The 26764-nt window shown below is 41.5% G+C and overlaps 1 protein-coding gene across 1 annotated transcript in view; it reads right to left on the bottom strand.

The window, feature by feature from the left end:
- RAPGEF2 (Rap guanine nucleotide exchange factor 2) overlaps positions 1-20308 on the bottom strand; it is a 260165-nt gene extending 239857 nt beyond the window's left edge. Inside the window, exon 1 of the mRNA XM_025385707.1 lies at positions 20171-20308. Within this exon, the coding sequence (XP_025241492.1) occupies positions 20171-20239 (69 nt within the window). The 5' untranslated portion in view covers positions 20240-20308. The remainder of the gene's footprint in view (positions 1-20170) is intronic.
- Positions 20309-26764: the final 6456 nt, after the last annotated feature.

The raw sequence follows: 26764 nt of genomic DNA, 5'->3' as shown, positions 1-26764 counted from the left end.
ACTTACTAGATCATGTGCCCTGAAATCAGTGGAAAGTTCTCATTGAGAGTCCAAGAGATAATTGAGGAAAGAAAAACTTGGTACATCTAACAACAACAACAACAAAGGCCGGGCGCGGTGGCTCACGCCTGTAATCCCAACACTTTGGGAGGCTGAGCCAGGCAGATCACCTGAGGTCAGGAGTTGAGACCAGCCTGGCCAACATTGCAAAACCCCATCTCTACTAAAAATACAAAAATTAGCCGGGCATGGTGGCACGCGCCTGTAATCCCAGCTACTTGGGAGGCTGGGACATAAGAATGGCTTGAACCCGGGAGGCAGAGTTTGCAGTGAGCCGAGTCCGCGTCACTGCACTCCAGCCTGGGCAAGAAAAGTTAAACTACATCTCAAGAAAACAAAACAAAACAACAACAACAAAAGTAAAATGATAAAAATCCGGCCGGGCGCAGTGGCTCAGGCCTGTAATTCCAGCACTTTGGGAGGCCGAAGCAGGCGGATCACAAGGTCAGGAGATCGAGACCATCCTGACTAACACGGTGAAACCCCGTCTGTACTAAAAACACAAAAAATTAGCCGGGTGTGACAGCGGGCGCCTGCAGTCCCAGCTACTCTGGAGGCTGAGGCAGGAGAATGGCAGGAACCCGGGTGGCGGAGCTTGCAGTGAGCCGAGATTGCACCACTGGACTCCAACCTGGGCAACAGAGCAAGACACCATCTCAAAAAAAAAAAAAAAACAAAAAAGATAAAAATCCATATCCCACCCACAGGTACACACAGTTTAAACTCAAATAAAATACTTAACCTGGTATTAATAACTTTTTCAAGCTGGTAAACCAACTTTGTAACCACCAAGGCAGGGAACAAGATCCTTTTTATAGAATATATGCAAACTATAAGAGAATTAACACTTTCAGCATCACGAAAGAGAAATATCAAATTAAGTGTTCCATCGCAAAAGCCAAAGACAATCTTGCTAACACTCAGTGAGTAAATTTAATCCATGAAGTGGGTAACTTCTGACCCATGAACAGCTCAGATATTAGAGGTGCCAAACCCTAACAAAGTTGAAAATCTGAATGTAACTTTGGACTCCCCACAACTTCACTACTAATACTGTTGACCAGAAGCCTTATTGATAAGCACTCGATTAACACATATTTTGTATTGTATACTGTTTTCTTACAACAAAGTAAGCTAAAGAAAGGAAAATGTCATTAAAATCATAGGAAGAGAAAATACATTTACAGTACTGTATTTATCAATATCTTAAATTTGTTTAATAAAAAATAAAAATAATCTTTGCAAGATGAACTGCCTATCTGAAATTCTGGGTAACTGCAGTTGCAGACCTTAATCTATGGTCCATAGCAAGCAATCCAACTTTTTCTTATAATGTTATGAATTTTCTCTGCTTCTTGGGAAGACTTCCAGCATCACCAGTGGCACTCTGTATGGGTCCCATGATGTTATTCAAGGTTTACAGTATTGCACCAAAATCCATGAAAAATATAGGAGATTCACAAAAGATCACTTTTTACTGCAATATGCAGTTTACTGATGGACAAACTCCTCATTGAGAGATGAGTAACCATACTCATGACACAAAAGCGACAGGAGATGGCTACAAAATTATTACAGTAGTATCGTATGCACAATAATCTTATGCAGTTATGATTTAATGCTTCATCTTTATATTTGTTTACATTTCTCTAGACTTCAAATGGAGCTATGTACAATCTGTAAGTGTCCGCAAGTTTTGATAAATTTTAAATTTTGTAATAGAGTTGTTTACATCTTATGGTCATATATAAAATAGACTAGTACCCAGAAATATTTTATACATTCATGACATACCTACTTTTTCATAATTATTCATAATTTTTCCAGTTCATTTGCAAGTTTTTTCAAATTGTGGCAATCCTCCGAAAATCTTTTCAACATATTTATTAAAGTTTCAACACTTGTAATCCCAACATTTTGGGAGGCCAAGGCAGGAGGACAGCTTGAGCCCAGCAGTTTGAGACCAGAATGAACAACACAGCGAGACCCTATCTCTACAAAAAAAAATTAAAAATTAGCTACAGGCATGGTAGCACACACCTGTAGTACCGGCTATTCAGAGGCTGAGGTGGGAGGAGAGCTTCAGTCCAAGAGGTTGAAGTTGCAGTGAGCTGTTAATCACACCACTGTACTCCAGCCTGGGCAACAGACAGAGCAAGACCCTATCTCAAAAAGGAAAGGAAAAAAGAAAGAGAGAAGAGGAAGGGGAGGGGAGGGGAGAGGTCCATGTATGAGGAGATCCACAGAATTCAAACCCATGTTGTTCAAGCTTCAACTGTACATTTTTCCCTGTACCACCAAGTCTGAAATCTCAGGAAATCAAGATCAAGTCATTAAACATTTATCAGCTCCAATTCTGTGCTAAGAGGTTGAGCAAGTACTGAGCTTTAAAGATGGGCCGGGTGTGGGAGCTCATGCCTGTAATTTCAGCACTTTGGGAGGCCGAGGTGGGCAGATAGTTTGAGATGGAGTTCAAGATCAACCTGGCCAACAAGGTGAAACCCTGTCTCTACTAAAAATACAAAAATTAGCTGGGCATGGTGGTGGGTGCCTATAGTCCCAACTACTAGGGAGACAGAGGATGGAGAATCGCTCGAACCCAGGAGGCAGAGGTTGCAGTGAGCCGAAATTGCACCACTGCACTACAGTCGGGCAACAGAGCAAGACTCCTCTCAAAAATAAAATAAAATAATTTAAAAATTAAAAAAAAAAAGATGGCCAGTAAGTCTCAGCCTAATAAACTCTCAGCTTAGTGGGAATGATAGACATAGTTCAAGTTAATCAATTTTAAAGAAAAACCGAGTCCTAAGTTAAAACTCCAAATTCAGGCATATATTATAGTCCTACCAAAAGAAATAATTTATGGAAACATAAAGATGATAAATGGTAGACTCTTACCAGTAACATTTCTAGCCATTAGCTTCTGATAGGAAATTGTTTAACTGATCCCACTATAAAAGATTAAGGGCAGTTTATGTATATAAATCTTGAATGCTATCAGAAAAAGCCCATAACACATCATATGTCCTACCTTAAGATAGAACACAATGCATTCTTAAAGTTTTAGTATCAAAGCTAGTCCTGTATAACAACCAATATGAAACTTTTTCTTAAAGACATAAAGTTGTGATGTAAGCAAAGTGCAAAAATCTATTTAACTGGCTTTTATGTATATTCTATATAAAAATACATATTTATAAGAAGTGACGATTTGGCTGGGCACAATGGCTCACACCTGTAATCCCAGAACTTTGGAAGGCCGAGGCATGTAGATCACTTGAGGCCAGGAGTTCAAGACCAGCCTGGTCAACATGGCAAAACCCTGTCTCTACTAAAAATACAAAAATCAGCCAGGTGTGGTGGCACACACCTGTAATTCCAGCTACTCAGGAGGCTGAGATCCGAGAATCACCTGAACCCAGGAGGCAGAGGCTGAAGTGAGCCGAGATTGCACCACTGCACTCCAGCCTGGACAACAGGGACTCTGACTCAAAAAATAAACAAAAAAGAAGTGATGATTCAGCTTTTCGGAATGATGACAAATGAAACACTGAAGTCCTAGAAAAATGACAAAATATTACAACAAGTAGACATATCAGTACATACTTTTGTACTTTTTGGGAGCACCCAAAAAAATGAAATACATTTCTGGAATTTTTTAAATAGAGTAAATCTGAAACAAAAGGAACCGATTTAGAAAATATCATATGCCAATATCTTCAAATCAATAGATGGGATGTTTAGAACTCATCTACCATAGAAATGATAATATTTAACATTACATACAGTTTTATAATATTTACACATAACGCTCGCCCACTAGTATTTTTATCCCTATTTGTAAATGAGACTGAGATTCGAAAAATTAATAACCATATGCCTAATAAGTGAACCAAGAAGTTGAATATATCTGCATTCCATAACTGTAGCTACAGTAATATAACTCTATAATTCAATAAGACTTTCAAAGAAGTCTCCTGAGAATCACTGCATAAGCTTATTACAATCATCTATTTTCTATGCAAAGTAAATTGGAGAAATACATCAGCTCACAGCACCCATTAATCTTCATGTCTTTCTTTCCTGCCTTTCTGTACTATCAAGGCTTAAAAGTAAAACACTCAAATTTCCAGCCTCTTTGGCAGCCAAGAGTAGCCATGTGATACAGTCTTAGCCAATAAGTCTCTAGAGAGGGCTTTCCTTCAAAATAGAAAGACAAAACACCAAGGAAAGGATTTAACACCTACCCCTCTCCTTTCCTGTTTGTTGAGGCAACTACCATTTTGTGACTTTGAAGACTAAAATTGCTTGCTAAAGAGAAGACTCAGCCAGTTTCTTTAAATGACATCCTTGAGCATCTACACCAATCCAACCCTGCACTGTCTACCTTTAGATTTTTTCTTGCATAAAAAAAAATAAGCCTGGAGTTAACCCCTGTTATGTGCAGTTCTTGGCAACCTGCAAACCTAACACAATCTGTGCTATAAATCAAGTCTATCAAATCAACATATTAAAATCACTTTGATGAATTAGTCATTAAACTAATGATGAAAAGTTATCTATGGGAAAAAGTAAAAGAGTAACAAATATCAACTACTGAAAAATAATAATAAGAAGAGTAAATATTCAATGCCAGAGACAGTGTTAAGAACTTTACTAGGGCTAGGCGTAGTGGCTCACGCCTGTAATCCCAGCACTTTGGGAGGCCGAGGAGGGTGGATCACCTGAGGTCAGAACTCTAAGACCAGTCTGGTCAACACGGTAAAACCCCGTCTCTACAAAATATACAAAAATTAGCCAGGCGTGGAGGCGGGCACTTGTAATCCCAGCGACTTGGGAGACTGAGGCAAGAAAATCACTTGAACCTGGGAGGCAGGGGTTGCGGTGAGCTGAGACTGCACCACTGCGCTCCAGTCTGGGCAACAAGAGCGTAACTTCGTCTCAAAAAAAAAAAAAAAAAAAAAAAAAAAAAAAAGAACTTTAATATACACTAATGCAGAGGTCCCCAACCCTTCTGGCACCAGGGACCAGTTTCATGGAAGACAATTTTTCCACAGAGTTGGGTGGAGGGGGGGTTCAGGATGATTCAAGCACATTATATTTATTGTGCACTTTATTTCTGTATTACATTGTAATATATAATGAAATAATTATACAACTTACCATAATGTAGAATCAGCATGAGCCCTGAGCTTGTTTTCCTGCAACTAGGGGGTGATGGGAAACAGTGACAAATCATCAGGCATTAGATTCTCATGAGGAGTGCACAACCTAGATCCGTTGCATATGCCGCTCACAATAGGGTTTGTGCTCCTATGGGAATCTAATGCTGCTGCTAATCTGACAGGAGGCGGAGCTCAGGCAATAACGCCAGAGATGGAGAATGGCTGTAAACACAGATGAAGCTTCACTCTCTCACCTACCACTCACTTCCTGCTGTGTGGCCTGGTTCCTAACAGGCCATGGACTGCTATCAGTCTGTGGTCCAGGGGTTGGGTACCCCTGTATTAATGTATTAATATTCACAATTATAGGAGATTGGTAATATTACAATACCCACCCATGGTGAAAATTTCATCAATCCTTGAAAAAAACCCAGAATATAGCAAAACAAAGCTATATTTGTTTATTCTGAAACTATGACCTTCCTATTTTTATGACAGTAAAATATCCTTTCTTAAATGAGGCTAGTGGATAGCAAGTTTATGTGTATTTTAACCATGCTTACTTGGTATAATAAATAGGTGACGAACAAATGTCAATGCCCAGTGCTGTGAAATTTTAAGGCTGTGAAATCCAAAAAGCCTCAGACTAAGGTGAAGTAACCTGCCCAAGGCCACAAAGCAGTTTGTTTGACACCAGAGCCCAAGATTATAACCACTAGGTTATATGAAGGAAATACAGTAAACTCTAAACAAGTATTCTATGAATACAATTAAAATTAAAGATATGAACTTATAACTACAAAAAAAAAAAAAAAAACCCACCCATTGCAGAATATGTAAAGTAGGAACAAGGACATTTAAAATGAAATGATTTTAGCATGTTGCCTCCCACAGAGTTTTCTCTAACTATGGGATGTAGATTTAAACCACACGAGAGAAAACAGAATCAAGATAGGAATTCTCACCCATTCCAACTTAAGTATCAGGTGACGATTAGGTTGGGAGGTTCACATATGGGAATAAAGAACTTTTGGGTCTCTCAGCACACTCATTGCAAATGAAGCTTGTGGTATCCCAAACCCAAGCAACAGACACATAGAAAATGCTTGCCCTAAAGCTTGCTCTTCAATCTCTCACAGCTACACAAAAACAGGATGGGGATCAGATATGAATGAAGATTAGAAACACAGAAATGCTATCAAATTCTTCCTTATTTCAATTATTGGCATTCTATGATACTATATTTCAATTTTTTTAACTCACTTTTTTTTTTTTTTTTGAGACGGAGTCTCACTCTGATTGTGCAGTGGCACGATCTCAGCTCACTGCAAGCTCCGCCTCCCAGGTTCACGCCATTCTCCTGCCTCAGCCTCCCAAGTAGCTGGGACTACAGGCGCCCGCCACCACGCCTGGCTAATTTTTTGTATTTTTAGTAGAGATGGTGTATTTTTAGTAGAGACGGTGTTTCACCATGTTAGCCAGGATGGTCTCGATCTCCTGACTAAACTCACGAGTTTTTAAAACTCATTTCTAGTCATTCAGAAATGCATAAATTTGATGAAGCCATTTTTCAATACAGTAACTAAAAAATACAACTTAAATACTTTTGTTATTTTAAGCTCCAGGATATATGTGCAGAATGTGCAGGCTTGTTATAGGTAAAAGTGTGCCATGGTGGTTTGCTGCACCTATTAATCCATCACCTAGTTATTAAGCCCAGCATGCATTAGCTGTTTTTCCTGATGCTCTCCCTCCCCTAACACTGACAGACCCCAGTGTGTGTTATCCCCTCCCTGTGTCCATGTGTTCTCATTGTTCAGCTTCCCACTTATAAATGAGAACATGCAGTGTTTGGTTTTCTGTTCCTGTGTTAGTTTACTGAGGATAATGGCTTCCAGCTCCATCCATGTCCCTGCAAAGGACATGATCTCACAGCCTGCCGAGTATTCCATGGTGTACATGTACCACATTTTCTTTTCCAGTCTATCAGTGATGGACATTTGGGTTGATTCCATGTCTTTGCTATTGTGAATAGTGCTGCAATGAACATATGCTTCCATGTATCTTTATAACAGAATGATTTACATTCCTTTGGGTATATACCCAGTAATGGTATTGCTGGGTCAAATGATATTTCTGGTTCTAGGTCTTTGAGGAATCACCCACACCATCTTCCACAAAAGCATTCCTATTTCTCCAGAGCCTCACCAGCATCTGTTGTTTCCTGACTTTTCAATAACTGCCATCTGACTGGCGTGAGATGGTATCTCACTGTGGTTTTGATTTGCATTTATCTACTGATCAGTGATATTGAGCTTTTTTTCCATGCTTGTTGGCTGCAATGAATGTCTTCTTTTGAGAAGTGTCTGTTCATGTCCTCTGCCCACTTTTTGATGGGATTGTTTTTTTCTTCTAAATTTGTTTAAGTTCCTTGTAGACTGTGAATATTAGGCCTTTGTCAGATGGGTAGATTGCAAAAATTTTCTCCCATTCTGTAGGTTGTCTGCTCACTTCGATGATAGTTTCTTTTGCTGTACAGATGCTCTTTAGTTTAATTAGATCCCATTTGTCAACTGCTGCTTTTGCTGCAATTACTTTTGATGTTTTCATCATAAAATCTTTGCCCGTGCCTATGTCCTGAATGGTACTGCCTAGATTTTCTTCTGGGTTTTTATAGTTGTGGGTTTTACATTTAAGTCTTTATCTATCTTGAGTTAATTTCTGTATAAGGTGTAAGGAAGGGGTCCAGTTTCCATTTTCTGCATATAGCTAGCCAGTTTTCCCAGCACCATTTATTAATAGGGAATCCTCTCCCCACTGCTTGTTTTTGTGTCAGGTTTGTCAAAGATCAGATGTTGTAGACGTGTGGTCTTATTTCTGAGATCACTATTCTGTTCCACTGGTCTATGTGTCTGTTTTTGTACCAGTGCCATGCTGTTTTGGTTACTGTATCTTTGCAGAATACTTTGAAGTCAGGTAGCAAAGAAATACTTTTAACAATTTGACCAAATATTCCCTAATACATTTGACTGCGTTTTTTGGGTTTTTTTTTTTTTTTTTTTTTTTTTTGTGAGACGGAGTCTCGCTCTGTCGCCCAGGCTGGAATGCAGTGGACAGATCTCAGCTCATTGCAAGCTCCGCCTCCCGGGTTTAGGCCATTCTCCTGCCTCAGCCTCCCAAGTAGGCGGGACTACAGGCGCCAGCCACCTCGCCCAGCTAGTTTCTTTGTATTTTTTAGTAGAGACAGGGTTTCACCGCATTAGCCAGGATGGTCTCCATCTCCTGACCTCATGATCCGCCCGTCTCAGCCTCCCAAAGTGCTGGGATTACAGGCTTGAGCCACTGCGCCCGGCCTTGACTGCGTTTAAAAGGAAATGGACTTTGTAAGAATGCATGAAGTAGCTCAGAGGAAAAAAAAATCAGAAACTTTTTGCCTTGCAGAATTCAAATAGTTTCTCTATGAAGAAATGGATAAATGTCAAATAGGTTTAGTCCACACCTGTATGTTTACACATTTTTCATTTTATTTTATACAACTAGTTACTTCAAAACCTGGCCTGCTCTTTTCTTTTTCATTTGTGCCCTCAAATGCAACTTATTATTTAAAACATCAAATACCAGCAAAAGTTTCTTAAAATACAGAAAACAAGGGATTTATGTCTTTATTATTAAAAATAGTAAATACCTTCCTGTTTACATTATATTTACAATTATCTAAAATGTTAGGTCTCATATTTTTTAATTCAATCTTTTAACACCAATTTCAGTTATGAAAAAAATCTGTAACATTAAAAACAGCATTCATTCTCTGGTATTTACCACCAAAAAATAAAAAAAGGAAAGACAGTTGGCTAATTCATGCGATTGGGGAGGGGGGCTGACTTCATAACCTAAATGTAAAGGCATACATATGAGGGGGAAAATGTGTAGAGACCGTTTGCCTTAATTTGATTTTTAAAATTCCTTTTCTTTTTATATCCTACTAAAGTCCTTTTAAGACATCTAGATGAAAGTATTCAATATACTCAGGTTAGATAACACTATTATCCATAGCTGTAACAGTGCCTCTGACCAGACTTTTTAAACACACCCCTTCCATTCATTCCCTTCCCTCCCCTTCGACCCCCTCACTCCTACCAAAAGTAACAATTTAAAGAATTTTTAAGGTCACAGGAAAGAAAAAAATGGGGAAGAGGGAATTCACAATTTAAATGTCACTGGGATTGACTTCTTTACTACCACAATTTTTCTATTTTGCTTAACATACATGGAATATTCTATTTCCTACAATTTTTCTTATACCAAATATTCTAATTTACTTAAATTCAGAATCACAAAACATTAAACACTGATAAAATACACTCCGTCTTGGGAATATCAACAAAATTCAGGTAGGAATAAAGGTGAATAAATTGTTAAAATTCTGGCCAAGCAAGGTGGCTCACACCTATAATGCCAGCACTTTGGGAGGCCAAGAGGGGAAGATCACTTGAGCCCAGAAGTTCAAGACCAGCCTGGGCTACATAGCAACACCCAGATCTTAAAAAATTCAAAAATTAGGGCCGGGCACAGTGGCTCACGCCTGTAATCCCAGCACTTTGAGAGGATGACGTGGGCAGATCACGAGGTCAGGAGTTCGAGATCAGCCTGACCAACATGGTGAAACCCTGTCTCTACTAAAAATAACAAAAATTAGCTGGGCATGGTGGTGTGCACCTGTGATCCCAGCTACTCAGGAGGCTGAGGCAGGAGAATCACTTGAACCCAGCAGGCGGAGGTTGTTGGGAGTGAGCTGAGATTGCGCCACTGCACTCAAGCCTGGGCAACAGAGCGAGACTCCATCTCAAAAAAAAAAAAAAAAAAAATTAGCTAGGTATGATGGTGCATGCCTGCAGTCCCAGCTACTCAGGAGCCTAAGGTGGGAGGATCCTTGAGCCCAGGACAAGGCTGCAGTGAGCCATGATCATGTCACTGCACTCCAGCCTGGGTGACACAGTGAGATCCTGTTGCAAAAATAAATAAAATAAAATAAATAAACCTATTTTATCTCTTTTCATCCATTTATTTATTAGCTATTATGTGTGTGTGTGCTTTCAAGTTTCTCCAACTAATATATATACTGCCTCAACCATTTTACTAGTGGTCCAATACATACAAAATACTCACTTAAAAGGTACTAGGCTCTTCATTAAGAGTAAATTATCAAACAGGAAAAAAAGATTCTTTTTGCTTTTTTTTTTTTTTTTTGAGACAGAGTCTCACTCTGTCACCCAGGCTGGAGGGCAATGGTGCAATCTCGGCCCACTGCAACCTCCACCTCCTGGGTTCAAGTCATTCTCTGGCCTCAGCCTCCCAAGTAGCTGGAATTACAAGCATGCACCACCAGGCCCGGCTAATTTTTTGTATTTTTAGTAGAGAAGGGGTTTCGCCATTTTGGCCAGGCTCATCTCGAACTCCCAACTTCAGGTGATCCACCCGCCTCAGTCTCCCGAAGCACGGGGATTACAGGAGTGAGCCAACATGCTCAGCCTAAAAGATTTTTTAAAAAGTAATAATTTGGCATCCCCTTTTCAGGATCACAAAAAAATACTTCAAAAGCTATGCTTCCCTTTTTTAACTTTGAATTTTAAAATAATTTTAGAGTAAAAAAGGTTATTTAAAAAACAGGTCAAAGATCCCCTGTTTACCCAGCTTCCTATAATTTAGCATCTACAATAATTGTGGTAAAATTATCGAAATATTTCAATTTCATCAGTCATCCTAATAATGTTTTTTTGTTGTTGTTCTTGTCCAGGATCAATTCCAGAATCCTACACTGCATTTGGTTATCACATTTCCTTAGTTTCTTCCAATGTATGGTAGTTCTTGGGCATTTCTTCATCTTCCACACCCTCAATACTTTCGGGGAGTACTGGCCAGTTATTCTGTAGAATGTCCTTAAATTTGAGTCTGTCTCATATTTGCTCCACTTAGGTTGATTTTTAGTTAAGAATACCAGAGATGTCTCTTTCTCAGTACATTATATCAGGAGACACATGATGTTGACATGTCTTATTACTATTATTATTACTTATTACTTTGATGATCTGGTTAATTTGATGTCAGCAGTTTTCTTCACTATTAAGTATTGATTTTTTCCTTTACAGTTAATTAATTGTGTGGGGGAGATATTTTGAGACTATGCAAATATCCCAATGATATGATCTATGATGATATTTTTCATCATACCTTCACCCACTAATTTTGGCATCCATTGATGATTCTTGCCTGTAGCAACTGCTACTGTGGTGTTTGCCTGCTGGTGATTTTCGATTTCCATCATTCCTTCATTTTCTAATTAGAATTCTACCGTAACAAAGAGCTGTCTCTTCTCCTGCTTTTTATTCAATTACTTACTTATATCAGTATGGGCTCATGGATATTTTCTTCCCTAGGGGTAATACGCCGTTACTGCCATTATTTGCTTCTCAAATTGTCCCAATTTTGGCCATTGGGACTCCCTTTTGTATATACAGTCATTAGACTTTCTTCTGATTTATTTTTTAAATTTCAATTGGAGAATATGAAGGCTAAGGCTAACCTTACTACTTCCATTATGACCAAAAAAAATACGAAAATGAAATACATATATCAAAATCTCCCAAATGTAGTATGCTATCACAACTCTTGCTCACCCAAGACCTTATGCTCTTTGCTCTATATTTATACACATTATCACAAAACTTTCTCTTCATTGTCACTATTAAACCCATTTACCTTTTACCACCAACCCCCCAATCCTCAGACATTACTGGTATTTTAGAAGCACAAGGCCAAACTATTCACTAACAACAACAGAAATTCATTTTAACCAAAAGGTAATGAGCCTTAATGATGCTGCGCAGGGGGAGGGAAGCCAATCTCCAAAGACCATACTACACGATTCCAATTAATAACATTTTTGAAATGACAAAGTTATAGAAATGGAACAGATCAGTGATCCCCAGAGGTGGGGTGGGGAAGTGACTGTGGCTATAAAGTCCAACAAGACCCATTTGCAGTGCTGGAATTGCTTTGTTTCTTGATTGCACTGATGTCAATATCCTGATTGTGATATTACACTACAGTTTTATAAGCTATTACTAATGGTAGAAACCGGGTAAAGGGTACACAGGATCTCTCCCCATTATTTCCTTCAATTGTATATGAATCTATATTTACCTCAATTATTTGAGATAATTCAATAACTGACAATCACTTGAACACAGTTTTAACTATATAAATCAGAAGGAAGTCTAATGACTGTATATATAAAAGGGAATCCCAATGGCCAAATTTGGGACAATTTGAGAAGCAAATAATGACGGTAATGTAGTATTAAAAAGTTTAAGAAAGAAAATGATTCCACTTAAGACTGGTCATTAAAAAATAAAATAAATTTTAAAAAATAATGAGTCTTAAATCTAGAATGAATTTTTAGGAGAAATCAGATAATCACCATAGTACCATAAACCTCTCAGATCCATTGATTGCTAGCTTCTAAGAAAGTTACTATCAGGCCTTCCCAGAATGACCTAATGATTAGTTCTTGTTCAGTGTTCTCTATCTTTCTTCTTAGTTTTTATGTCGGGTGGAAACAAATACCATGAGCTACAGAACAGAAAGGTGCCAAGGGGCAGATGCTACACTGTGTCGGTTTGTCAACTAAACTGCAAATGGCAGCAAAATGTAAATTTTTATTCACTTATTTTAATTCTAAAGCTCCACAGTCCATTATTTTCAACCTGTGGAAGGAAAGCAATGAGAAACAATAGCCAGAGGAAGAGGAGTTTAGTTCCAATGACAAAACAAAGTTCCACTTCAAGTCATTGACACTAACTCTCCCAAAACACTTCTTATAAATAATGGATATTAAAGTACAGAAGAGGTGGAGCCAGGACAACTTAAAATTCAAGAACCAAGCTGTTCCCTCCACAAAAAAAACAATAACCCCACCACCACCGCACCCAGGGTAAATTCTTTCACAGACCGGAAGGAAAAAGGAAACAGCTGAATATAGCAAGAAACACACCCCTCTTAAAATTCAGTAGGTGGTGGCGATTTTGCATGTGAAAACAGGGGTGGTTTTTTTTTTTCCTGAAAAAATAAAAATCTTAACAGTCAAAATAATGTGGCAATAAACTTATTTTTCTTCCCACAATGACTGATATAATCACTTGAACATAGTTTTAACTACATAAATACATATAAATATATATATATATTCTAGCTCCGATAAAGCTACAAAAGATCAAGTATATGTACTACAAATTCCTTCTCCTCCTAATTTACCAATATCAGTTAATTTATCTAAACAAAAAATGGTATAGAGGAGTAAGAAACTGTTCTCAAAGACTCAATGCCATCATTACATTGTGCCATCACGAGTCAATTTTGAGTTTTTATATAAATAAGTTCATTTTTGCCTGCTTAAATTTAGAAGTTCTCCAACTCTTCCAAATGATGAAATGTTTGGAAATCACATTATCATTACAGAGTAAGAAATATATTTAGTGTAACTATACGGTGGTGTTTTGGGTTTTGTTTGTTTTTTTTGAGACGTAGTTTCATTCTTGTTACCCAGGCTGGAGTGCAACGGTGCAATCTCAGCTCACTGCAACCTCTGCCTCCCAGGTTCAAGTGATTCTCCCGTCTCAGTCTCCCCGAGTAGCTGGGATTACAGGCACCCACCACCACGCCCGGTTAACTTTTTTGTATTTTTAGTAGAGACGGGGTTTCATCATGTTGGCCAGGCTGGTGTCGAACTCCTGACCTCAAGTGATCCACCTGCCTCGGCCTCCTAAAGTGCTGCAATAGAGGCATGAGCCACAGCACCCAGACTAGTTTAACTATATGATGAACCAGATATTTCAAACTAGATTCCCAGAATGTACATGTAGAAGATACTAATGTTTAAGTGAAAAAAATAGTGTGAGAAATCTTACAAATCAAGAATACTATATTCGACAACTTGGATTTTTTCCCATGAACTATGAAATATCCATGATCATCCTGTGCCATAATTAGGATGCACTGGTATAATTCAAGCATAGTTTTAATATAATGAGATATAAAATGTGCACACATTCAGCCAGCCTGTCCAGTAGATTCTACTCCTGCAATATTTCTAATCCATCACCACTGTGTAATTCAGCCTCCCAACCATCTCAAGCCAGGAAAATGAACACCAGTCTTTAACAGAACTCTTGATCTCCTCCCTACTCTCACAAACCATAAGCTTCTAAACGCCAGTAATCATTCCTCATCCCTTCCTCAGTCCTCTTGTTCCCCGCACACTCAACAAACATCTACACATGTCGTCTTACCATGTGTGCTACTCATACGACAGTAGGTCAATCTGGAATACACTTCATGTCTGCTAGTTCACTGGTAAGTGAATTCTTACTCCCCTACAACTCAATACATATTCATCTAGGAAGTCCATATCCTCTTCAGTGCTGTCATAGGATAGGTGTTATAGCACTAATGAATTACAACCTACTTATAAGATAACAATAGATTAGTGAGTTACTTGAGGGACACACATTTCATCTTTGAATTCCCAAGGCCTGTTAAATACTAGATATTTTATAAAATATGCTATAAAGAGGACTAACATTAGGCATTACACTAAATAATGTACTTTCACTTAATCCACAAAACCTCAGAAAGCTATTATCATTTTACCGACAAAGAAACTGTTACCAAAAATAGAGTGAAGAGAAGGAATATCCCATAAAATACAGATTATTAAGGACAAATAATTTTCAGTGGTTTCCATATCTCCTAAGTCTAAATCAAATTTACCTTTTTTTAAAATAGAAACGGGGCCTTGCTATGATGCCCAGGCTGGTCTTGAACACCTGGGCTTCAAGAGATCCTCCCACCTCAGCCTCCCAAAGTGCTGGGATTACAGGTATGTGTGTCACCACTCCTGGCCAAAGTTACTTCCATATAAAATTTACAAAAAAGGAGTAATTTTTTTTCCTCATTAAGTTTTCATATGAGTCAAGCAAAATCAGAGTTTTTATTTCTAGAAGGTTATCATATCATTATTTTGGATAGTCCATTTATATCTGAGGCATATCCCATTACAATTTTATGTTACTTGAATTTCAAATTATCACCAATGGACTAGGTGCAGTGGTTCACACCTGTAATCCCAGCACTTTGGGAGGCTGAAGCAGGAGGATCACTTCTGCCCAGGACTTCATGACCAGTCTAGGCAACAAAGCGAGACCCTCATCTCTACAAAAAAATTTTTAAATTAGCCAGGCACAGAGGCATAAACCTGTAGACCCAGCTAGACAAGAGGCCGAGGTGGGAGGATTATTTGAGCCTGGGAGATAGAGGCTGCAGTGAGCCCGGGCAACAAAGCAAGACCCTATTCCAAATATCTCTCTCTCTCTCTCTCTTACCAAACTTGGTCTGTGGCCACACCATCCTGAAAGCACCCCATCTCATCAAATATCACCAAAGAAAGACCTTATTGTGATTCTTTGAATCATCCAAAATCTACCCAAATAAGTTTTTTTCAGGTCCAAAGTAAAATTTAAATGAAAAACTGCAGTGAATTTTCTTGTGACGCAAACAATATTTTCTTTCAAAACTGAGATTTAGAATAACAGTGCATCCTTCCTTTCTTAAAAACAGTGAGATTAAATGATAGCAATAAGAAGTCATAACTAGTTTTGATTTTATGTTCCTTCTTGAGAGAAAAACCAAGGTGGTCATCTTCTCCTTTAAAAAAAAAAAAAAAAAAATCTGTGAAATTCCAGCATTTGGGAATGACTGCAACTGCATTAACCAGTATCCGCATACAGCATTGCAGTTGGAGAGATTTTCATTTTGAATCTCAGCCAAGATATGCAAAGCTAATAATGGAACTGTTAATTACTGAATGTTTAAAGGGTTATTTGAAGGCAACTAAGGTTCTATCAATATTGCAAGGAACGTTAATATTTTTTTTATCATAAATTTAAGTTCTCATTTGTTCAAAGTCACATGCCAACAGAGTTTGAAGTTCATGTTTCCGTTATAAATGTATTTCTGTACCAAGAAATTCAAATGTCATTGTGATGAAATCTAACTGCTTGTGGCCAATCATTTCTTTATGAGATATGCTTTTTAAATGGCATACAGATAATTTAGTTGTATTCTATGAACAAAAACTACTTGAGAAACAAATATTACTAAAGCCCCAAAATGGGCTAAAATGCAATGAAAGTATAAGCTGACAAATACAAGTCTGCTTATAAACAATGGTAAAAAGAAACTCAAATGGAAAATTTAACCGTAACAGACACAATTCTTCCAGTAGGTTTGAAAGTTAAATATTTGTCAGATACTCTTTCATGCCGTTTTTCATAATTTACAGTTCTCTGGGCTAAAGTTATTTTTTTCAGCCCTCTCATTATGACTCAAGATGAATTCTACTGAGTGACTTCGCAATGAATTAAGTCCTGTATTCTTTATAACACATTAATGGGTTAGTAACTACATCAAAAGTTATAATAGCCAAAAAAAAAAAAAAAAGTAAGATTATTAACTAGGAGGAGATGGGGTGGGGGTTATTTTACACATAACATTTTTAAAAGTAACTTTTACAACTAGCTAAAAATGCATTACATTAGGTCTTTAAAGAGAGGAAACAATTTTGCAATAGATGTTTCACCTGAAAAACCAAAAACAGTATGCATTTAAACACTCTACAGAAGCAATTTCAAAGGGCCTGAACTCAACAAGTTAATAAAATGGTTTAGAAAAATCATTTTATTGTATAAGCCTTGGGGGATAAAAGCTGTTTGTAATTTATTTACAATCTTTTGCTTCACCAAATTGCCTTGGTGACCAAGCTTCTCATTTAAGTGATTAAAGACATAAACCCAAATAATTAAATAAAGCAATTACTTAAGAGTCCTGTTTTTCAACAGAGGTGCACTGAGAAATATCAGTAGAATGTTTTCAGGGCTCATTATTTTCAAGGAAGTTTGTTATTTAGAATACAATGCCCCATTGACTAGAACTCAGCCAGGTTTCCAGACACACAATATGGGATACACATTGGATTAAAGAGTTTTTTCCTCCTCTCAGAATATCAGGTGAAACAGTGATAGTCTCTTGAAACTGAACTATGTATAACCTGGCTAAAACTTCGATGATAATTTTTGGTATTTTTCCTTACTCTTCCCCCTCTCTAAAGATATAACCGAAATGTGTTTCCATTTTCCAGGTGGACATGAAAAGCTCCCAGTTTACGAAAGTTCCTAGTACTCTTCCCACCCCCAGATTCTCTTCAAGCCAACTTCTTAGGTTACACTAATGACATCAGGATTACTTCTAGGCAACTGATTGACCTAAATACAAAACTATGTTTTCACGGAGCTTGGGAAATGAATGAGGCCAGCAAGACTTTAAAAAACAAATAGAATTGAATAGCAGGGGAAAAAAAATTACATATGTTCCCCAATTCTTTTCCTTTTGCCTATAACGAGAATCACACAAACTCCTTTATCGAGTCTATCCTCAGAAACAGAAAGAAGCACAACAGCAAAACTTTCCTAATTCCTGTCCTTCTGTTCATGGTATCAAGTTTATTTAACAAGGTTGCTTTTCTAATATTAAAAATTCTAACTCACAAACATTTATAAGACAAGGCTGTATGGAAAATCTTCCAGCGTTCCATTAACAAAGCATTCTTAACATAAAAAGTACCTTCTACAAAAGCTTTTTATATATATATACATATAACTTTTGAGTAAATTTCAAATTTTTAGAAGATTACTCCTGGCCAGTCAGGTAAAGATGGAAAACGTTCACATTCTGAACAACTTTCTCTTGAAAACAAATAAACATGGGGTTTTGTAGTAATAACCAAACGAACATCAAAGTTAATAGGGCTGACACTTAGGAATGTTTGAAATGTTTGGTAGGTTTCCTTATGTTTACTTTTTCTATGAAGGTCTGGTGGGGCAAATGTGCTGCTTTCCGACTGTCAATAAAGCTTTCATGTTGTGGGGTTAGTAGTAGCTGGCGCAGGCCAAGTTTTGTGTTGGGTCAGTTTTTACTCTATTCTACACAACTGGCAGGGGAACAAGAAAGTTTAACAGTTCATTTATTTGACACAGTCGGCCCACAGTCACAGTGGAGGTTTTGTCTCTTCTAGTCTTATTTGGTGACCCGCCTCCCAACCTGATAGTAGGTTTTAGTCATTGTTATTCTTCTAACTAATCAACCAAATGCACCGCTTCCCCCCTCTCTAATTTCCACCAAAGGCCTCTGACATCATTTTCTGACCAGCCTTGGTAGGTTCCAATACTCTCAGCATGCGTAATTTCACTTGGCACTTAAAACAATATTCTTGAAAGGAAATGAGATATCTCACTGAAATCTGCTTTTCCTTCACACTGAGACAGGGAATGTGCATTTTCAGATGCAGAAGACTGATCCAACTGACAATTTTAAAACAAATAGATGAGAAAGGCACAGGAGAGGCAGCGCGTGCAACACGAAGAGAAGAACAAGATCAAAGCAGGACATTCCTTGTTGGGATAAAAATAGTCTTTTAAAATGGGAACTTTCTGGAGACACTGAGATAAATTTTCTTGTAAAATTACAGCCATCTTCCACACGTTTGATAAGTATGTGCAATCTATCCATGATCTCCCAGATGTGACAGCTCCATCAAGGAAAATGAAAAATCAAAAACGGTACCAGGTGCCATTCTTGGGGCTTGTCCAAAAGCAGCCAGGGGAAGATTATATTTTATTATGTTCTCCCCACAGTAAATAATAATCAACATGAGAGAAGGAGAGCATTTGGATTTGAACAGATGGCATCCAACACCTAACAAGCGAAGCAACACTTTCAAGCATTAGATCCTAAACGTCTGATGGTCCCAAGGATCAGGAGGGCTTATTTGTCTTAAGAGGGTTGGCAGGCAGGACCTCCTGTAGTCACCATCCCAACGCTCAGGAATATGCGTCATTATCCAGTCAGCAACTAAAAGGGGAGAAAATTAAGCTACCACATTTTCATAAAATATCCCCCTCTCCAGTAAAACTTGAGACAACCAAATCCAATCCTATCAGCCGCTACAAGTAAGAGAATAAGCCTGCAGGTAAACAAATGTATAAAGGTTAACAAACTTATCTAATTTTGACAAGGTTGTGCAACACCAAAAGAATCCGCAGGGTGCCCTTCCCGAGGGTGTATTTGAACATGCCTGCTCTGCAGCTATGTCTGCAATTTAAACTAAAAGCACTAACCTAGCTATTCAACTTTTTTTTCTCTTCAATTGAAAGCAGTATCCTTCGAAAAACAAAAGCAAAACAGTAAACACATAAACACCTCAATGTTTTACTAGAAGGTCAGCACGGATCTGTCTTTAGCACAACCGTACAGGTTTCCTCCTATACCTTTCAAACACCACTGAACTCCAAGGGTCACTTGCAAGGGGAGGAACGGATCTGAAGTCAGAGGGAGCAAGAGTCGCTGGCCGAGGGGAGATGAGACCCCAACCCCTGATATTCAGAGGCCACCGAGGGCGGCCGGGGAGAAGGAAAGCTAGAGAATACACACACACACACACACACACACACACACACACACACTCTCTCTCTCTCTCTCTCTCTCTCTCTGTCTCTGTCTCTGTCTCTGTCTGTCTCTCGGCGGGGCCACATGGGGGGGAAAGGTCAGTCATGGGTAGGGGAGCGTTAAGGAGCAGAATGTCAAGGAGAGGGAAAAATAAAATCAGGATAGGCGGAGTAAAAGACTCGGAGGTGAGATGCCTTTGGCAGTTGGGGGTCCTAATGCAAGAAGTGGGGTGCTCCGGGCGAACTGTGTCAGGAAGGAGGTGGGAGGACAGGGGAAGACGCAGCCTGCGAGGCAGAAATCCGGCCAAGTGCAGGCGGCCGCCGCGTTCTCACCTGGGGGGTCCTTTCAGGGGGGTTCTTCATCACCGCCTGGCGGAAGCTGTTATCTACGTAGGACGCCATCTCCCCACTGGGGGCCGGGCTGGGGCCGCTCCGCACCCTGGCCGGCCTCCTCCCGGCCCAGCGCCGCTGCTGCCTCCGCCCTGCGCGCTGCGCCCGCCCGCCCGCGGCTAATCAGCCAAACCGCGGCGGCGGCGACGGCGGCGGCGGCGGCGGCGGCGCGGGGCCGGGAGGAGGCCGGCCAGGGTGCGGAGCGGCCCCAGCCCGGCCNTATGATAACTTCAGACCACTTGCAACGTCTGGAAATAGGTCTCTTATCCCCAAGGCAGATAAAGTACATCCTTTACAGTAAAGACAGGACTGATTGAATAGTTTAGGCAGGGCTCCTCTTACAGTTACCTGTTGGAAAGACAGAACTATAAATAGTTTCCTTATAAAATTACAGCCTATACATAATGTCCCATATATCATGAAAATAATTTGTAAAATTATTCAAATGTGAATAATATGTCACACTATTAAATGGATTTTACAGATGATTCATTTAGCATCTTTAAACATTTTGAGAAATAATACTTTTTTAAAAATATAGAAAGCATATAAGCATTATATCTAGAGAAAATCATACTATGTAGATATTCTCAAAGTAGATATTCGCAAATATGCTACAGAGCCTGACCCAATATATTCTCTTAAAATAGTGTCTGCTTTATTTCATCGGCGGCGCGGGGCCCGCGCGGGGGGGCGCCTTGGCTGGGCCCGGCGGCCGGGAGCGCGGCACAGGCGCGAGGGGCGCTGGACGCAGCCGGGAGGGTCGCGGCGCCCCTAGGCTGCCGTGCGGTGCGCCCCGCAGGCGGAACTCCTCTTCCTCCTCCTCCTCCTGTTCCTCGCCGCTCCGCCGGCTCCCTCCGGCCCAGGCTCGACACGCCTCCCCAGCTCCACTCGGGGGACAGTGGCGGCTCCTCCTGGCCCCAGCGAGCCCGAGTTATTTTTAGGGAGGTACGAGTGGCAGTGGGGAGGGCTGCGGGCAGGCGGAGCCTCCTCCCCCACGGCGCTGAGGGTCGCCCCCTCCTCTCAGGGGTTTGTGCCGCCGCCCAGGGGTCTCCGAGAATCACTTGGATCTTCCGCGTCCCCAGTCCTCGGGCGCTCGGGTGCCTCGGCCGCCGGTTGGGAGGACGGACCGGGTGGGTCTGGCTCAGGTCCGGGCGCTGCGAAGCCCGATCGCCTCGGCCGCCGCTCCTGGTCTCTGTCTACTGGGCTCGGCCGTCCCTCCCGACTGCTGCTGCATCCCCTCGGGCCGCCCAGCCGCCGCCGCCGCCGCCTCTGCTGCTCGGGCCGCCGCTGTGGGCTCCGCCGCCGCCGCCTCCCCCCATCAGCGCGCCCGGAGCGGAGCTGCCCCGGCGCCGGCGCCGCCGCGGCCAGAGCACCCGGCCCGGGCTGCAGCCCTCCGGCCCAGTCGCTCTCGGCAACTTTGTTCCTCGTCTGCGCGGGGCGGAGGAGGGGGAAGGGGGGCCACGGACAGCCCGGGTTTGGACTCCCGGCAGCGGGCGTCCGAGGGCCAAGAGCCGAGCGCCGCGAACCGCGCACAGCCCCCTCAGAGAGTGTTTGGGAAGCGGCGATTCCCCTCCTCTTCCTCCGCCTCTTCCTCCTCCTGCGCCTTCTCCGGCCGCCGGAGCCGCTCCTCAGGGAGGAAGCGGCCTCCGGGGCTTGTTGCTTTGTGCTGCAACCATGGTGAGGAATGAGTGACAGCGCGGGGGCGAGTCGGCGGCCGCCGCATCATCGCGGGGCGGGGCAGCCCCGTCGCGCCGGGTCCCGCCTCCCCGCTCCCCGCCCGCCAGCCGGCCGCGCCCTCGCGTCTGACCGGCACCTTCGGTGGCGCCCAGGTGAGCAGCGCTCGGGCCGCTAGGGGATCGCGGAGCCCTCGGCCGGGCTGGCGGGTCCCTCGCGCGGCCTGGACCCGAGGAGGGTGCGCAAGTCCTGGTGCCCTGGCGAGAAGCGCAGGGCTTTCCTCACGCAGTGCCCCCCACTGTCTCACGTGCGCCCCCTCCCCACACCCGACGCGCCCTACTAGGAGACCCAGCCGCGTCGGGTCGCCGCTCCCCGCCCGCTCCTGACGCCACGCGGCCGCCCGGGGACTGAAAGCTAACCCCAGGCAGAAGACCGGCCCACCAACGCGGGCTGTACTGGGCATTCTTTTGGAGCCCAAGAGTTGGGTGCGAGTTGCTTATGTGGCGATAAATCCTCTTAGGATTTATTTTGCTTATTTGTAATTTGCTGCACCCTCCCCTGTTTTCCAAGCCCACTCTGGCACCTCAGACAGTAAAATGACCCCGAAATTAGGCAGAGAGGTTTCAACACCAGACCCACTACCACCCCTAGACCAACAAACACTCCAGATTTAAAGGTGATCACTCCTTAGCGACGGACCAGGATGTCAAGTTCTGTGACATAATCAGAAACATTTATTGGTAGATCTGGCTCTGCCTTGGACAGAACAAACCACCTCCTCTAGGTGCTCAAATTTCCAAACCAGACTCACTTGGTGCAGAAACAATACCTGGTCCTTCAAGATGTCACCGCTCCTGCTGCTTCTCTCAGCTCCCCTCCCCTCCTTGCCCTGGCCACGCAGAGGTGTGTAAGATCAGCCCAAGCATTGGGGACCACTCTGCTGTTTTCGTCCCAGGGATTTATTTTTGTTTGCTCCCACCCCCCATAAGTTCATATTTTGATATCTATAGAGACAATGAGTTTTATGTATGAGCTACTACATTGAACTTTCATCAAATTTTCAAACATGTTTGTCAACATCTAGTTTAAACCCTTGGAATAGATTGTCAGCTAACATTTTGGGGTTCCTTAAGTCACCTGTGTGCACTAAACAGCTTGTGTGACTTCCTAGCGAAGGCACTGTCCCTGCCCAACCTTGTGAAATGGAATCTGAGTTACAAATTGTGTCTATAGACCTTTTTGTATTACTCTTGCTGTAACTGCTTCTCTATGTTTCTCTTTCACCTCTTAGTTGAGCCCCAACATCAAATTCTCTATGACATATGCCACTACCTTGAAAGCAAAGGAACATGAATAAGTGCCAGTACAGCTCTGAAAAAAGAGAGGCAGATAAAAGAATTCAAACCCAATGAAGTGAAAAAATATAACTGACATCTCCACCTGGTGTCTAATAGACATCTCAGAATTCACATGTGCAAACCAGGCTCCAGATCTCCTGTCTCAGACACCCACAACCTTCCCCATCCTCTGTTAATCACATCTACACTATTCTCATTGCCCGGATGAAAACCTTGACTTCCTTGACTCCTTTCTTTCTGTTATACCTCAAAAGTGACCGTAAAAATCGTCAGCTCAACCTCCAAAATACCATATCTGAACTCTAACCTCTATCTGCCACCTCTACTGCCATGACCCTGGTCCAATCCAGCATCATGTTTGGCCAGCACTTTGTCATAACCACCCACCTGGTCCCCCTCTTTCTAACCTTGCTTGCCATACAGTTCATTTCCAACGCAGCGCCAAAGTGTGAATTCTTTTCACTTCTTCTCAAATCATTCCTCTGCTTAGCTCCCCGTACCACTCGAGCTAAAAGCCAGAGTCTTTACCATGGCCTGAATGACCTATGGACCTTTATCTCTCTGACATCTTCTCCTACTATTCTGTTCCCAAGCACATTAGCCTCCATGCTGTCTCTGAAACAGTAAGCAAATTCCAGTCTCATGACCTTTCCATCTGCTGTTCCCTCTACTGCCTGGATTATCTCTCCCCCTCTCCCCACCCCACTTGCACCCACAAACACAAAAAGAAAAATGCACACACACAACAACCAAAATATAGAATGTTGTTCCTCCATTGTCATATCTTTGTTTGAATTTCACCTTCCCTGTAACTCCATACACTCTGGTTATCTTCCTTGCTTTACTTACCACCTAACATACTATATATTGTACAGGTGCTCACCCACTTAGGATGGGGTTACATCCTGGTAAACCACTGTAAGTCACAAATATCGTAAGTCAGAAATGCACTTAATACCCTGATAAACCCATTATAAAGTGGAAAAATCAAAAGTCAACTTCTTGACCATCATAAATTGAGAACCGTCTATACTTACTTATTTTATGTATTGTTTTATCCCTCCACTGTAATGTAAGCTTCTAAGTCAGGGATGTTTGTCCCTTTTATTTACTGCCATATCCTCAACACAAGACAGGCAGCCAACAAATATGTATTAAATGGATACATGAAGTAGTTCATGTTACCTTGTATTTGTATGAGATTGTTACATACATTATCTTCCTTGTGTCCCTGGTTGGCCGGAGAAGACTGGGAGAGGAAACTTAACCTCTCTGAGCCTGTTTTCTGTTTTATAAAAAGAGAGTAAAAATTGAATAGTCAGGCCAGGCAAAGTGGCTTACTTCTATAATCTCAGCACTTTGGGAGGCTTAACCAGGAGGATAGCTTGAGGCCAGGAGTTCAAGACCAGCCTGGTCAACATAGCAAGACCCCCCACCTCTACAAAAACAAAAACAAAAAGTAGCTGGGCATGGTGGGGTGCACTTGCAGTCCTAGATACTCAGGAGGCTGAGGTGGGAGGCTATCTTAAGCCGGGGAATTCGAGGTTGCGGTAAGCTATGATCACACCATGGCACTCCAGCCTGAGTGACAGAGCAAGACCCTATCACAAAAAAAGAAAAAGTTGCATACCATGAAGATTTGTGAAGATCCAAGATAATACATGCAAAGTGCCTTTGCATAGTGGTTTAACAACAGTATATACTCAATAAATGGTAGTTGTATTTAAGATTATTCTCATCATTGCAATCTTCTGAGGCTAGTGGGACAGTGTTTTCTTATTTACAGGTGAAGAACTGATGCTAAAACAAGCTACATGACTTTTCCTAGTTCCGGGCCTGCCTTTCACTTTAGAAAGTTCTGGAGCCAGCTAACAAATGGGGACCCATATACTCTATCGTAAATACTAAAAGCTACAAATTAACTGGGGAAGTACTGCTGCAGGGAGTACTGGTGTCTGGTCTGCAACTGGAATCTCTTTTTCTTTCCATCTCAACTTCATCCTATCCCATGGAAAGGTTCACACATAAGAGGACAACCCAGCCGGGTGCAGTGGCTCATGCCTGTAATCCCAATACTTTGGGAGGCTGAGGTGGGCGGATCACGAGGTCAGGAATTCAAGACCAGCCTGGCCAATATGGGGAAACCCTGTCTCTACTAAAATACAAAAATTAGCCAGGCGTGGTGGCGTGCGCCTGTAGTCCCAGTTACTTGGGAGGCTGAGGCAGAAAAATTGCTTTTACCCGGGAGGCAGAGGTTGTTTGCAGTGAGCCGAGATCAAGCCACTGCACTCCAGCCTGGGTGACAGAGTGAGACTCCATCTCAAGAAAAAGAAAAGGACAACCCAGCCTACACATCTAAGTGATATCACACCTCTCAAAAAAGCCAGTCCTTGGTGTTTCCTCTGGCCAAGGGTCAGCCTTGGAAGATGATGGCAGGGCAGTCAGGACCAGGCTTCTAGGTGCTCAGAGAGTATGGAACTCCTTGCCCCATGGGGAGGGGGGATGCTAGAGGGAACCTTCTACACCAAACAGGAGTGCCTCTCTGCCAGATCTCACAGCGAGAGTTATGAATTCCGGTTGCAAACCCAAGTCTTTTTTCTCTGTGTGCTCTACTCTGACATTGAATTACATCAATCACCTCAGGTAAGACATAATAGTATGTCTTATCCACCAACAAAATGACTAACTCGCTGTCACCTTCTAAGCTATCATTTAACTTCAATTAAAGCTAATTTTCACACTATGTATAACCTACTTATCTACCTATGTCAATAATGCATATCACCACTCAGCATCTAGGACATCAGATACTTGGCATGCGTTGCTGTTTTATTAACATTTGAGCACCAGTAATGTGCTAGGCACAACCTGGAAGACAGAATTAGACAAAGATCTGCCACTCTGCCAATTAGGCTAAACCAAACTGTGTCAACAAACCATAATCAAAGTAAGCCATCTATTATGCTGCCTCATAAAGGCAAGTGTAAAAATGAGAGTTTCTTTGTTCTGTTTCTACTACCATCATATTATCTAGAAAATCATTAGGGGATAGGAAGAGAGACAGAGCACTGGGTTTTAAGTTCAGAAATACTTTTCAAGTTCTGGCCTTAATACCATTCTACTTGTAACTTAAAAAGCTTTGATCTTTCCAACTGTAAAATCTAATACATCCCTAAATATATCATGTGGGTTAGACATTTAGGGTCATCTTTAAAAGTGAATTAAAATATTTGTTTTAAATTCCCATGAGTCCAGCTATGCCCAAGATTAGGGAGATTTTACATACATAGTCATTTTGTTTTAAAAACACGTCGAGCCCTTACTGCTCCATCAATAAATATTTATTGTGTGCTTTCCTGTGTGCCAGGTACTGATCTCCATGCCTGGAATACCAATAATGAATAAGACAAATATGGTTCCTTCCCTGGCCTCCTGGGAGCTTGTTCCATGTGCCAAGCATTGGTTTAATTTACTCACCTCTCCTACAAGGAGGGTGAGGATA

Source organism: Theropithecus gelada, chromosome 5 (assembly GCF_003255815.1).
Source record: "Theropithecus gelada isolate Dixy chromosome 5, Tgel_1.0, whole genome shotgun sequence".
Lineage (NCBI taxonomy): Eukaryota > Metazoa > Chordata > Mammalia > Primates > Cercopithecidae > Theropithecus > Theropithecus gelada.
Note: the sequence above shows the minus strand (reverse complement) of the source record. Positions and strands in the feature narration are given on the sequence as shown.